The 15514-nt window shown below is 35.5% G+C and overlaps 1 protein-coding gene across 1 annotated transcript in view; it reads left to right on the plus strand.

Annotated features, from left to right (window-relative positions):
- CMPK1 (cytidine/uridine monophosphate kinase 1) overlaps nt 1–15514 on the plus strand; it is a 40597-nt gene that overhangs the window by 10867 nt on the left and 14216 nt on the right. Inside the window, exon 2 of the mRNA XM_079155006.1 lies at nt 13045–13191. Coding sequence (XP_079011132.1) covers nt 13045–13191 — 147 coding nt within the window. The remainder of the gene's footprint in view (nt 1–13044; nt 13192–15514) is intronic.

The following is a 15514-nucleotide window of genomic DNA, read 5'->3' on the forward strand; positions in this document are numbered from 1 at the left end:
GACTTCATGCCCATGCAGTGTTTCTGTGTTGCTGTATTATACTTTTGTTTTTCCTTTGTTTGAGGGGTGGATCACTTTCCAGAGAAATTTTTATCTAAACATTTGAATTGATTTTGGTTCTAGAACAATTCACCAATAGCTTATCTCTAAAGCTGCTATTATCTTTGTATGTGAGGGGGGAGGTTACTGGGGGTGGAACCCAGAGGTGCTCTACCATGAGCTACATCCTTGGCCCTTTTCTAGTTTTGAGATAGGACCTCACTAAATTCCCGAAGCTGCAAAAACTTGAAATTCTCATGTCTTGGTTTCCTAAGTAGCAGGGATTACAGGCATATAGAAAGTCTATTTTCTACAATGACTTAGTTTTAGAGTTTAAATAAATTTTTAATTGTGCAAGTTTTTCTTTTTTTATTTCCTTGAGATTAGATGGTGTTTTTTTTAATGTTGAAGATTCTTTGGAGCAGGGATGGGGACACCTAAGCATGAACTATACCACTGAGCTACCTGCTCAGCCCCCTTATATTGAGATTCTTATCTTCACTTGAAATGAGGCTATGTTTAATTTAATTTTGCTGTGCTGTTGGGATTCAATATTAATAAAACATTTAAATCTTGCTTTGTTGTGTTTTTTTAAAGATATGTGTAGAACAAATAAAAAGTTAATTAAAAGAGATGTGCATGGGTTTTAAAAGTTAAAACTTAAAAAGTTTGTATGTATATAAATCTATCTTATAAAACTACAGAGTTTGAAAGTGCATTAATTAAAAAGTGGACACATTACTTATTGTTTTGTGTCTTGCATTTTTAAAACAATGTATCTTGTTGAGCTTTCCATGGGAGAACACATTGTCCAATTCATAACATGTGCAATAATTTTACCATTCATATGTTGGTGGGCATTTAGATTTTCTGTCTTTTACAAATAATGTTACCATGAACATGCACATTCACCTACAAGTGTCTCAGAACATGTGCTACCAAAGTAGAATTACTTAGTTAAGGGGAAACTTAAATTTTGATAGACTTTGACAGATTTCTCCCTAAAAATGCTGAGCACTTGCCTAAAGTATGAGCATATTGGTCTCCCTGTATCCATGCCATTGTCATTTTAGTGGCCTTTTTTACTTTGACCAATCTGATGGGTGGAAAATGGAATCACATTTTTTAAATTTGCATTTTCATTATTACCAATGAGGTTGAACCTCTCTCCCCAAACTGCCATGAGTTGTTTGTTCTTGTCTTTTGTCCTCCCCTACTTTCTATTTTTTTTTTGGTACTGGGTATTGAACCCAGGGGTGCTACCCCCTTACCTTTGATAGAGTCTTGCTGTGTTGCCCAGACTAGTCTCCCAACACCTACACTCCAGTGATCTTCCAACCTTAGCCTCCAGAGTAGCTGGGACTATAAGTGGTGCCACTGTCCTGCTTTCCCCTTTTTGTATTGAGCTTTTATGAATGGATTAGTAGGATCTCTTTATATACAATGTATATCATGCATGTGTTGTGAAAATATTGTAGTGAAAATGTATTCTTCCAAGTTCTTGCTTGTTGTTTGATTCTATTTATGATGTCTGTCTTTGTTCAAAAAGGATTTTTTTTTTTTTTTTGGTACTAGGGATTGAACCCCGGGCATTTAACCACTGAGCCACATCCCTAGCCCTTTTTTTTAAAGATATTTTTTAGTTTTCAATGGGTATTTATTTATTTATTTATTTTTATGTGGTGGTGAGGATTCAACCAGTGCTTCACATGTGCTAGGCAAGCGCTCTACCACTGAGCCACAATCCTGACCCTCCCTAACCCCTTTTGTATTTTACTTAGAGACAGTGTCTCGGTGATTTGCTTAGGGCCTTGCTAAATTGCTGAGATTATCCTGGAACTCTTGATCTTCCTGCCTCAGCCTCCCAAGCTGCTGGGATTACGGGCGTGCGCCACTGCGCCAGGCCAAAAAAGTTTTTATTTATGTGGTCCAACATAGACCTTAGCTGTTTTATATTTTGTTTAGTAACACCTTTCTCTATCTCAAGAGGGTTTCTCTATCTCAAAGGGTTTTTGCTTGTTTGTGTTTTAAAGCTTTAATTTATCTGGAATTTAAAATTTAGTTTTGTATATATAGTATGCTGCAGGGATCTAATTTTACTTTTTGTGCAGATGGATAGCATGAGTATCCTTCATTAATTAGTTCATCTTTTCCCCATTGACTTTTTTTTTGTTTTTGCAGGGCAGGGGATCAAACCCAGACATATGCTACTAGGCAAGCACTCTACCACTGAGCCATGATTTTCCCTGAGTCCCCACTGATTTTAGATGTTGGCTGTAACTTACTGAATTCCTAGTTTTACTTGGGACTGTTTCTGGATTCTGTGTCAGAGTTTCATTGTTCTGTTTGTCTGTTTTTGTATCAAAACCAAACTGGTTTCTATTTAATTAAATTAATTTATTTATTTATTGCAGGACTGGAGATTTAACTCAGGTCTGCTCTACTGAACTATACGCCTAGCCCTTTTTATTTTTTATTTTGAGATAGGGTTTCATTAAGGTGCTGAGGCTGGCCTTGAACTTGGGATCCTCCCATTTCAGCCTCCCAAGTAGGTAGAATTACAGGTGTGTGCTGCCATGCCAGTAATATAGTTTTGTTGTTATAGTATTTTATGCCAGGTGGTAGTAGAAGTCCTCATTTGTTGTTGTTAATATTGTTTTCAATTTTGGCCATTTACTCACATTTACTCTTTCTAACAAACTTGAGAATCAGTTCATCAAGTTTCATTTAAAAACAGATTTGGAGGTATAGCTCAGTGGCAGAGTGTTCGCCTAGCATTCAAGAGGTAAGCAGAAAATACAAACAAAAAAGAAGTAAACAGGGTAAATTATTGTTGGTTCTCAGAAGCTTTTTAATATCCTCAAATATATCCCTGATGCTGATTTTTAGAGCCTCTGTGTTTAAGGCTATTTGCATAATGAATTGGATTTTCATACTTTACAATATTTATTGTATCATTATTCTTCTAAGTTTGCTCCTTTTTTAAAAAAAATATCTTTTAGTTGTAGATGGACATAATACCTTTATTTTATTTATTTATTTTTATGTGGTGCTGAGGATTGAACCTGTGCTTTACACATACTAGGAAAGCGCTTTTACCACTGACCTACAACCCCAGTCCAGGTTTGCTCCTTCTTTGAACACATTTCATTTGATGTTAAGCTGGTTTGATAGTTCTGTTCCTTTATTGGTGTGTAATTTGTGGTTTATTTACCAGTTATTGTAGACTTTGCTCCAAAATAAACTGATTATGAATAAAAGGTATGTTTGTCTAACTCCTCTCTGATCTGAGTGCTCTTAAGTAGGTCTTGAATCTAATAGTGTATAGTTCATGATTTTAGGACTATGTGTTTCAGGAGATTCTTCTAGTTGTTAGAGCTAGTAATAGTATTTTGTTGTGGCTGGTAGGGTAGTGTTCATGTTATTTCTGGTAGTATAGATAGTATTTCTGTTTAAAAAATAAAGACTGAGAAGCTAGGCTTATTGATATATACTCGTAATCCCAGCTACTTGGGGAGGCTGAAGTGGGAGGATCACAACCTAGAGACCAGCCTGAGATAATGTAAGTAACATGCTGCCTGCGCACGTGCCCCACCCCCCCACCCCCCAAAAAAAAAGAAGACCAAGAAAGGTTAAATAAATTTCCCAGTGTTATACTGGGATGTGGCAGAGTTAGTTATAAAGCCTTTAGTTTTAGTTATAAAACCATGAGCCACAGTATTTTTACTTTATTTGCCATTCTTGTGTTCTTTGATGAATTCTGTTTCTCTTAATTGCATTTCCCCATTAGTTTGCTAATTTTGCCAGTGCTCAGATGTTTTGTTTGCCTGCTATTATTGTCACTCAGAGTTTTGCCTTTGTACATTTTTATCAAGTGTTGATTCTTAAATCTAAATAATTTTTTTTCTTAAAGAGTACTTGAGCTATTAAAATGCAGTCATTTTGTGATGAGGCTCTTTATAATCTGCATTCTCAAGGAATTGCATCTCTTAAGATGACTTTTTTGCTTTTGATTTTCCCAGGGTAAAATCCATTCTCATTTTAATTTTATTAGCCCTTTTAAAATAAGAAACAAGTACAATTTGACCTGCTTAATGGTTTGTTAAGAAACCTCTGTTTTATTAGGGCTTCATCAGTCAGATGTATATAAATTTCAGTATTACCATTGCTGTTAGCCCTTCTTGAAGTGTTTTCACAGGAGTGGAATTAACTGAATTCTAGCCTAGGCCACCTGCGTATTTGGGTTATAGTGATATAGTAGGAACTTCCTAAGACACTGTTTTTGCCCAGAAATAAGATGAGTATGTAGATTGTAGGCTCTTCAGTGACAATAAAAATTGATTATTTAATTAACAAAACTGTGGGTGTTTTCTAAGAGTGATAAGACCTCTGTGCCTATTCATTCATTGATGCTGAAAGTTTTCACATGATCGTCTATGAGCACCTGATTTCCCTGGTGATTTCTGGGCCAGGTCATCTTCTTTTGTTTGTTTGGTTGTTTTTTTTTGTTTTGTTTTGTTTTTTTGTTTTTTGGTTTTTTTTTTTTTTTTTTTGGTGCTAGGGATTGAACTCAGGGGTGCTTTATAACTGAGCTATATCCCCAGCTCTTTTGATTTTTTATTTTAAAATAAAGTCCTGCTAAATTGCTGGAACTGGCCTTAAATTTGGGATTCTCCTCCCTTAGCCTCCTTAGTCCCTGGGATTCCAGGTTATGTGCTGCCACTCCCTGCTTGGTCTTCCTCTTTGATCCATTTTCCATCTGCTTCCAATGTAGGAAATGCATATTAATCAGAATGATGGAGATGAGTTAAAAGAAATACAAGTACTGGGGAATTGACCAACTGTGAATGAAAAGGAGTGTGAAAATTTCAATTCACAGTTGCTATGGGGGTCATTTGGTATGTAATCCATACCATAATCCTCAATTATCTGAGAAGCTTTCTACACAATATTGGAGGGATAGCCAGGTCTTACAAATCTAGTAGCTTCTAACTCACTTTTTCTCCAAGTTTACTTATTGTTCTGCCTTCTTGTCACTGCTTCTTGAAGAATCAACTTCTTCCCCAAGCAGACACAGTTGATATAGACTGGTAAAGTTGTGGAAAGAATTTTCTTTGTTATTAGTAGTAGAATTCAAGTCACTTTAGAAATACAAGTCTCTATTATATCTTTTGTAAATATAAACTGTTTACGTCCTCCGAATCAGCACACGGCTCAGCAATTTGTAGACATTTAATGAATATTTGTAGATTTAAAATAAGTTCAAAACATTGCTTGAATTAAGATTTTCTTACATGAAGGGCAAAACATTGTCTGCATTTGAATAGACTATATCCTTCCTCTTTTCTCCTTTATATCCTTCTTCTTTTCTCCTTTACAGGATTATAAGCTGTAAATATCATTCTCTAATCATATAAAAGTATACTACATGTTAATTTGAAATCTGTCTGCTAATGCTTCTTGATTAAAAGATTTAACTTCATTTATAAATTCTATACCTTATAGTTAATGTGGATTCACAAATAGGTATTGTTAAATCCAATGCACATATTTAGAAATACAGTGAACACCAACTGAAAATGAGATTGGAAATCAACTAGCAATTTAAGTCAGATATTACACTTATCTTTTCTTTACTGGATCTAGGCTTTTTCTTTCTATTTTTAATTTTTCCCCCATGGTGCTGGGGCTTAAACTTCGAGCCTTGCACATGCTAGGCAAGCAGTCTGTCACTGAGCTACATCCCCAGCCCCTAAACTTTTTCTTAAGGATGCTTTTTATTAATGGTAATTATGGTAGGAAAAACTGTTTTCAATCCTCTATAGATGGGACTGGAAGGAACCCCAAAATATTAGCAATAAGTACCTGGGCACTGTTATGATTATTATTAATATCTTTGACACTGTCAGCCACCTTTACTTTGTTGACATTTATAGAATGCTACATACCATAATACAAGGATATATATTATTTTAAAAATTGGTGCATTATAATTGTACATAATAGTGGGATTTATTTTGCTGTATTTGTACATGTACATAATATAAATTGATCAGTCTCATTTTCCAGTTCTTTTCCTCCCCTTCACCCTCCCCCTGGTCCCGTTGCTCTACTCTTATCGGTCTTCATTTATTATTATTATTAATTATTATTATTATTTATAATGTGTTACAACTATATGTAAAAGCAGGATTCATTGTGTATATTCTTTCATACTTGGACATAGCATAATTTGGTAGATTTCATTCCCCATTACTTTTCTAGGTACTGTGATCTTATAGTCAAAGAAAAGTAAATTTCCCAGGACTGGCAGGTATTATTCATGGAATGTCTTTATGACATTGTTTAGATTGATTGGGAAAATTCTATTAGCATTGCCTTTGAAACAAATGATACCCTCACAAAAGTGTTTCTGGCATGTTGTAGGCTGTAAAACTATTGTTTGCAACAGGTACCAGACTGGTAGGTGTAGATTACTCCACATAGCACCCACAGCATTTCTGAGTGTTCTTTGGAACATGAATTGTTGACAGTACATAACTAGCATGTCAAATTTTTTTTAATACTGATGTTTTATTTTGGAGGTACAAACCCAAGGCATTAGTGACAGAATGGACGTGAGGTAGGGATGAATGGGAGGTAATGCAGTGATTATTTCCAAGCTGGGCGCTGCTTCATGACAAGCCTTGAAGAGGCCCAGCATGCTTGTGCATTGGCTACTCAGGAATCTCCCCAAAGGCTACACTGTTTGGGAGAAACAATATCTTACAGTAACTTATGGAAGAGAGAGAAGGCAGAATTCATCTGCATGGCTTTCTCCTGTCTGCCATTTCCCACTAGTCAAAATTTTCCCTTGTGAGCATTAATTGCCCTATACTTCAAGGTTGCTATAGCTACATGTCCCATGTCCTGTGGTGGTACATTCCATGAGTCTGGAAGAGACAAATGCTGAACATGTAGATAGTAGATGACAAACAGATTCTGATGCAGCAGGGTGTGGTGGCACATGCCTATAAATCTTGGTGGTTTGGGAGGCTGAGGCGGGAGGATCACAAGCTCAAGGCTAGCCTCAGCAAACTTAGTGAGGCCCTACGCAACTTAGTGAGATCTGTCTCAAAATTTAAAAAATAAAATAAATAGGGCTAGGGATGTGGCTGAGTGGTTAAGCATCCCTGGGTTCAAATCCTGGTTAAAAAAACAAAACAAAAGGGGCCAGGGAGATAGCTCAGTCAGTAGTGCTTGCCTCGCAAGCACTAGGCCCTGGGTTCAATACCTGGCTCCGGAAAAAAGCAAAACAAAACAACACACCACCAAAAAGAAGCAAAGAATCTGATGCAATACATATGACATGTCCAATTCGGGCCAGTACTGTCTTTCCTATTTTGCAGAAGGGGAAATAAGGTGATCACAGATCCTTCCTGAGGTCATATGGCTAGTAAGTGGAAAGTGCAAGACTTAAAAAATAGTCTGGCCCTGGAAACTGGAAGACCATACCTTAGATTTTATGTAGCAGCAAAGGAGAGTGACTAAAAGGTTTCCAGCCTGGGAGTGACATGATAAAGAGCTTTTAAATAAAGCTCTCAGTCTCCACTGTGCTCATCTTCCTGACTGGCAAAACTTCAAAAGTAGGTGTCCCCAGAGAGGTGAGGGCATTCCAGACAACCTTTGAGCGTTTTGAGGAAACTCTGATGGCGTCCAGAACGTCATCCGGGCTTTGACATTGCCTCTTAACCTTTGTCTTCATCTGGGCCTGCTCCTACCATGAGACGAGCTGGTTGGAGGGCAGGCAGCATCTGGGTAGAAAAGCAAAAATGAGAGGAAGAGATGAACCTAAGGGCCAGGATCAAGAGGACCATCTGTCCACTGCTGGCCTGTGGGTCTGGGGATTCTGGCAGCCCCAGCATGTAGATTTTAAGGTTCACTAATCTTATAGAGAATGCAAAGTAAACTTAGTCTCAAATACTTCATAGATGTGCATTTAAAAGACACATAGATGTGCTTTGATTTGCTGTGTCCACAATACCTCAAACCCATGGAGCTCCACTGAGTATTAATGGAAAAACCCCTGCTGAGTGAGCATAACCTGGCTTGGTACGACTTGATATTGAACTACATGAACCTGCTAGCATGATCATTGGCATGTGAGACCTCATGCTTAAGCTGAAGTGATACACTTGGGTCACTGTCTGCTATTCCTTCATTTGACTTTTCTAGTTCCCTAAGGGAATACCCTGGACCTCACTCTATCCCACTTGCCATTGGAGGAATGTGGTTCATATTTTTAGGTGTGTTCACTTATTTTCTTGTTGAAACTAGTTAATAAAGTCTTTAAATCTGGTTGTAAAACAAAATAGTTCACTCAGTTGCTTTAAAAATATATTTGTATCTAGTATTTCTGCTTGCTTCTTTCTGTGTAATGCAAGAGGTTCAGTGGCACTGTCCAGCAGTCCTTTGTAATTGCTACATTAATAGGAGGTGCCTGGCATCTGGATCTTTTTCTACCTTTAGGGACTTACTATTTGTGCATCGTTTATATGTTGAATATTTTTGTTTTTGTTGTACACGTAGAACTACATTATCTAATTTTATGTATGTGATGCTGAGGATCAAACCCTGGGCCCTGTGCATGCTCGGGAAATGCTCTACTACTGAGCTATATATTCTTGGTCTCTAAATTACAAGTGGTTTGAGCTGGGCATGGTGGTATATATGCCTGCACAATCCCAGTGATTCGGGAGGCTGAGGCAGAAGGAATGCACGTTCAAAGACAGCCTTAGCAATTTAGGGAGGCCCTAAGCAACTTAGTAAGACTCTGTCTCAAAATTAAAAAATATAAAAGGGACTATGAATGTGGCTCAGTGGGTTCAGTGCCCCTGAGTCCAATCCCCAGTACCAAAAAAAAAAAAGATCGTTTGATATTGGATGCTATAAAATTATAAGCCTTTGCTTAGTTGCTGTAGAGTGACATTTTGTAGTTGTTAAGAATATGATACCTTTTGCTCACTCCAAATTTTAATGTGAAATTCATGAAAGTTGTTGAGTTTTTCAGTTTTTTAAAGGAGAAAATGAAAATTAAAACTATAGACAGTCTAAATAAATTAAGTTTATGCATTTGTCACTAGAAAACTACTGTTTTTAGTTGAATTGTAACTCGTCGTTGTAGTTATTGTCCTTTGTAGTATTTATAAGCTGCTGTGGCTGTGAATGTTACCCTTAAGACTATAGTTAGTGACCTACTAGGTTTTAATTGCTCGGAATTCTCAGGATGTGAAAAAGTTTTGGTAAAGGCTGGAAAATGTCGATTCTTGTTTTCCTCAAAATTGGTATCAATGACTACTTAATGATAACAGAATGTTTTGAAAATATGCCTGTTATTAAAATGTCATAATAACTAGTATGTAAAGGGATCATTACTTTTTTGTTGTTGTTGCAACTCTGTGGTAAGAGGATAGCTTCAGTAAGATCCTTAAGAAAAATATAGTATGAAAAGGTATCAAAGAGAGAATTTTAAAAAAATGGAATGTGGATGAGAAGTTGAAAGACATGTGTATGGGTTTGAGATATTTATTTAAATTGCTCATTTCCCTGCACTTTGCAGGTAAGTTTGTTTTCTCTTTGATAAACTATAAAATTATCTTTTAAAATATCTTTTATATATATCTATAGTTTACTGGTTTCTCTTTTTTAAAAAATAGTGTTATAATGCCAAACCTCATTTTAATGCAATATAAAGCTTGCAAATTTGAGCTCTCCTATGTCAGGAAACAAACAGTGAGTGTAGTAATTTCTAAATTACTAGCTAGCCTTCTAAATGTATATGTTGTTCATACAGCAGAGCATTGCAGAGCAGTCTGTATCATTGGTGTTTTCACTGAGTGTTTGCCATTGTTTAGTACTGTTTGTCTCTGCATTTATTCAATATTACCAAATGCTATAATCACTAGACCAGAGTAGAGTATCAGCAAGCAGAGATTGCCAAGTAGTAACCCAAAATAAACAGTGGGAAATGAAGCTGCTACAAAATTTTGTGGACAGTAGTTACACAATGCTCTTTGAAAATTATATATAGTAGTGGGAAAGTAGGTCATGCCTCATTTTTTTATAAAGTCCTCTTTTTCAATTTTTTTTTTAGATGTTGATGGACCTTCATTTTATTCATTTATTTTTATGTGGTGCTGAGAATTGAACCCAGTGCCCCACACATGCCTGGCAAGCACTCTACCACTGAGCCACAACCCAGCCCTATAAAGTCATATTCTTTACCCAACTTTCAGAAGTTTGCCTATACTCAGTGATCAAAGTAGGTATTTATAAATGATGTGGAAATGATTTTAAAATAAGTTCAAATAAATAAACTATTTTTATATTACTATTTTATGTAAATGGGCTTTTTCAATAAAAAACTAATTGCTGTAATTAAATAACACTTTTTTTTTTCGGTCATTTCTTCTACTGGAAAGACCTATATGATTAAGAGACATGGATCATACTATGGTTTTTGTTTGTTCTCATTTAGTTCTATACCCAAGTTAAGTCACCAAATAATCTATTCAGAGTCTGTTTTCCTTTGCTGACCCCCTTACTGCTATTTAGTAAGCAAGAACAGGCTTAACCAAGAATTTTGGGAAATAGGAGAGAGGTAAACAACATGGCCTCTGTCATCCAAAATATAAATAAATAAAATAAAATAACCCTTGGTCTGGGGATGTAGCTCAGTGATAAAGCAACTGCTTCGTGTTCACAAGTCCCTGGGTTTGATCTCCAGAACTGTTAAAAAAAAATAAATAAACTTTAAAAATATCTCAATCTAAACAAAACTTACCAGACCCTGGGTAATTGAAAGAGCTGTTTTTTATAAAATGAGAAATTAAACACTTTACTTTAAAAGACATGTGGTAGTGTGGGCTATCTCAAATCATAACATGAAAATTTAATATAACATTTAAGTTATCAATATTTATCATATACTTAGATTAGATAAAAACCTATAGAGGAAATCTTAAGAATTTGGGATGTTGGTTGTTGTAACTGAGCATTGAATGTAGTTCTGAATGTCTACTAATATTTGAGAGAAAAAACATTTTTAAAGTGGATTGTATAGTTCTTTTGATTTATTGAAATTGAACATGTAAGTTCATGTGGAGGAAGAAGTTTTTTGTATTACTCGGAATTATCTCTCAGACTGTATTGCATTCTCCTTTTACCCAAGGGGAATTGGCAGTACAATACCGTAGCATCTTAAGTGACTTAGCTTAACTGTCATCCTCTACCCTGACCTAATATATTATTTCTGAGTCCTTAATAATAATAATGATCAATGCCATAATAATAATACTTTACTGTTGATCTTTTATAAGATATTCATATCTGTTTTGTCACTTAAGCTCCTTTGGTTTTTCTGTCAAAACCATTAAAGTCTTTCTCTCTCTGTGTGTGTGTGTGTGTGTGTGTGTGTGTATAACATTTGTGGATTACATAAAAACACTTCAGTCAACCACAGGCTACATGAATGACTTGGTGCCATAAGATATATCACCAAACTAAGACATTATAACTCTCTTAGTTTGTGTAAATATACACTGATATTCACACAAAATCACCTGATGACACAAAAGTATCTTTGTCATTGAGTCATACATTCCTTAGTGATAAGAATAAAGTCTGAGAAATTCACCATTAGGCAATTTTGTTGTTGGAGCACCACTGAGTGCACTTTCACATACCCACATGGTTTGGGTTGGTTACTCAATGTGGACTCTTGATGCAATCAATAGAGTAAGCATGAGATGTTTGAGGCTGATACTGGGAACATAGCATTAACAGTTTTACAGTGAAATTTGTCCTACAAATAGAAGGAGTACACCCTAATAATAAAAAGTATAGTAAATACATAAACCAGTAATATTGTTGTTTATTATCACCAATATACTTTTATATGAGTGGCAACACTATGGGTTTTTTTTTACACCAGCATTGCCACAAATATGTGAGTAATACATTGTGCTAAAACATGTCAGCTGTGATGTCACTAAGCAATAAAAATTTTTGACTCCATTATAATCCTGTGCACTATCACATATGGTGGTTGGTCATTGACAGAAACATTGTTTTGCAGTGCATGACTGTATAATATAAAAAGATTCAAGATTAAGGGAAGTATCTTCATGATAACAAGAAGATAATTGAATGGTCCTTACATCCTAATACTATTGGGCAATTTATATGCATTATCTCATTTAATCATAACCACAAACTTACAAAGTAGGTATCCGTATTCCCACTTTACAAATGAGACTTCTTATCACAAGTAGAAAGGTGGAAAATGGACTTTGGGGCATGGTAAGGGTGGTCTAGGTGGAGAGACATTGATACTTTAAGGCATATTTGATTATGTGAGCACTCTCCAGAGTGGTCATGAAAGGTGATTTCATGGGAAGGTAGATCTTATGCTGTTTACTGTTAAAGGAAAGAAAAATAGAGGTTTATAAATGGTGATAAGTTCAATTTAAGACATTTTTGTTGTGTACTAGGGATGGAACCCAAGGACTTTATATATGCCACTCAGTAGCAAGTGCTCTACCACTGAGCTACATTTACCCCCTCAATTTAGACATTTCAAGTTTAAGAAAGCAGAAATTTTTATAGAAGGTAGGTATAGCCAACTGTGTTTTGTCTTAAACTTTTGTTAGACTTTTCTTTGAACAGTATTTATGGTATTTAATGTCATGTTTATGCAGGAGTGTAATAAGGTGCTAATGCCTTGAATATTTAAGATAAATTTGGGAATGATTTTATGTTTACAAACATTATGTTTATTAAGGGTAAGGATACTTATTAGTAATCAAACTGGAGTATATGAAATTTCAAATTTTTTATTAATATTCAAGCAAAACTTGTTTATTGTAGGAAGTTTGAATATAGAAATTAATACAAAGGTAAAATTGTATAGTCCTACCACTGGGTTTGAGTTAATTTTGATTTTTTTCTTTGTGTTATTCCTTTTAGAAATATGGCTACACACACCTCTCTGCAGGAGAACTTCTCCGTGATGAAAGGAAGAACCCAGATTCACAGTATGGTGAACTCATTGAAAAGTACATTAAAGATGGAAAGATTGTACCAGTTGAAATAACCATCAGTTTATTAAAGAGGGTAAGGAGCACGAATGCCAACTAGTTCAAAGCAGCAGTGAAGCAAATTAAATCCACCTTTTATGTTGAAATCCTTGCATGTGGAAGGTGGTCGTGATGTTTGAGAATGGCAGAACTGGAAACTGCTTTCACCTGGGAAGAAATTCACAGTAGCAAGAATTCTCTGCCTCGGTCTAGAATCAGCTGTATACCTCAAGTTAACAATTCATATGTACATACTTGAACCCTTCCTTCCCAACATTTAAACATTTTTCTCTTTTCCATTTCCTTTTCTTCTTTTCCCTCTCCTCTTTTCTTATCCCCTGCCACTTATTTTAAACCTTTATTGCACTTTTTCCCTTTTTATTCACTCAGTGCCCCTCTTATTGTTGATATTCTCTCAGTCTTTATATATGCTTTTCTTTTGCATGCATTGCAGTCTTCAACATGAGATGCCAAGACTTAATAGCTATCAAAGTTGTCCCATCTAAAAAATAGACACCTTGCATTTACTTGATAATTTCATTGTAGACCCCTAAGACCTTAGCCATTAACAGGTGTTTTGACATATTTGAACAGTGAAGGAGAAAAGCAATTTTGGGAAAACAAGAAATAGCTGAAGCCTGATGGAAAAAAGACATATAAGCATCTGGATGGAACCAGAATAAGGACACTTTAAGGATAAGTCCATATATACTCTCTTGTTTCAGAAATTAAAATAACCTACTTCCATTTCAGAATAAATAAATCCTGTTTCCTTATTCTTTGAATTGAACGCCCTTCCTCTGTTTTATAGCTAAGCATTATGAAAAAGTAGTCTACTCTTTACTTTTTCACTTTCTGCTTTTCAACCCCTTGCAGCCAGATTCTTTTCTGTCTCCACTGAAACTATTTTTTGCATGTTACTGCTCGTCTTCTCTACCAAGTCCAGGGAGTATTTTAGTCATTGTTTTTCTTGTAGCAATTTAACTTTAATTAAATTTGAAACTCATACCTCTTTTGTACTTTGTGATACCATTTTTTAAAAATTTATTCTTTTTAATATACATGACAGTAGGGTGTACTGTGACATATTATACATACATGTAGTATAACTTATTCTAATCAGGAGCCCATTTTTGTGTTGTACATGATGTGGAGTTTCACTGGTGGTGTATTTATATATGAACATAGGAAAGTTATGTCTGATTCCTTCTACTGTCTTTCCTATTCCCATCCCCCATCCCATCCCTTCATTCCTTTTTGTCTAACCTAGTGAACTTCTTTTGTTTTTTTGCGGGGGATTGACTTATTTCACTTAGTTTGATAGTCTCTAGCTCCATCTGTTTACCAGGAAATTATCAGAAAGTCATTCTTTTTTATGCCTGAGTAATATCCATTGTGTATATGTACCACATTTTCTTTATCCATTCATCTGTTGAAGGGCACCTAGATTGGTTCTATAGCTTAGCTATTGTGAATTAAGTTGCTGTAAACATTGATGTGGCTGTGTCATTGTAGTATGCAGATTTTGTCTTTTGGGTATATGCTGAGGAGTGGGATAACTAGGTCAAATTGGGTTCCATTCTAAGTTTTCTGAGGAATTTTCATACTGCTTTCTGGAGTGATTGCATCTACTTTTAGTCCCACCAGCAACATATGACTGTACCTTTTTCCCCATATTCTCGCCAACATTTATTATTACTTACATTCTTGATAATTGCCATTCTGACTGGAATGAGATGGAATCTCAGTGTAGTTTTAATTTGCATTTGTCTAATTGCTTTATTTGTTGACCATCGATATTTCTTCTGATCCTTTGCTTATTTATTGATTGGATTATTTGTTTTTTGGTGTTAGGTTTTTTGAGTTCTTTATGTATCCTGGAGATTAATGCTCTATCTGAGGTGCAGATGGTAAGATTTTCTCCCATTCTGTAGGATCTGTTCACATTCTTGATTGTTTCCTTTGCTGTGAAGAAGCTTTTTAGTTTGATACCATCCCATTTATTGATTCTTGATTTTACTTCTACAGATTTAGGAGTCTTCTTGAGGAAGTCAGTTGCTAAGCTGACATGATATGGATATTTTGGGCCTACTTTTTCTTCTAATAGGCATAGGGTGTCTGATCTAATGTATAGGTCCTTGATCCACTTTGAGTTGAGTTTCATCTAGGCTGAGAGATAGGGGTTCAGTTTCATTCTACTACATATAGATTTCCAGTTTTCCCAGCACCATTTGTTGAAGATGTTATCTTTTCTCCAATGTATGTTTATGGCACCTTTGTCTCATATGAGATAACTGTATTTCTGTGGGTATGTCTCTGTGTCTTTTATTCTGTTCCACTGGTCTTGATGTTCATTTTTC

This window comes from Sciurus vulgaris (genome assembly GCF_902686455.1).
Source record: "Sciurus vulgaris genome assembly, chromosome: 1".
NCBI lineage: Eukaryota > Metazoa > Chordata > Mammalia > Rodentia > Sciuridae > Sciurus > Sciurus vulgaris.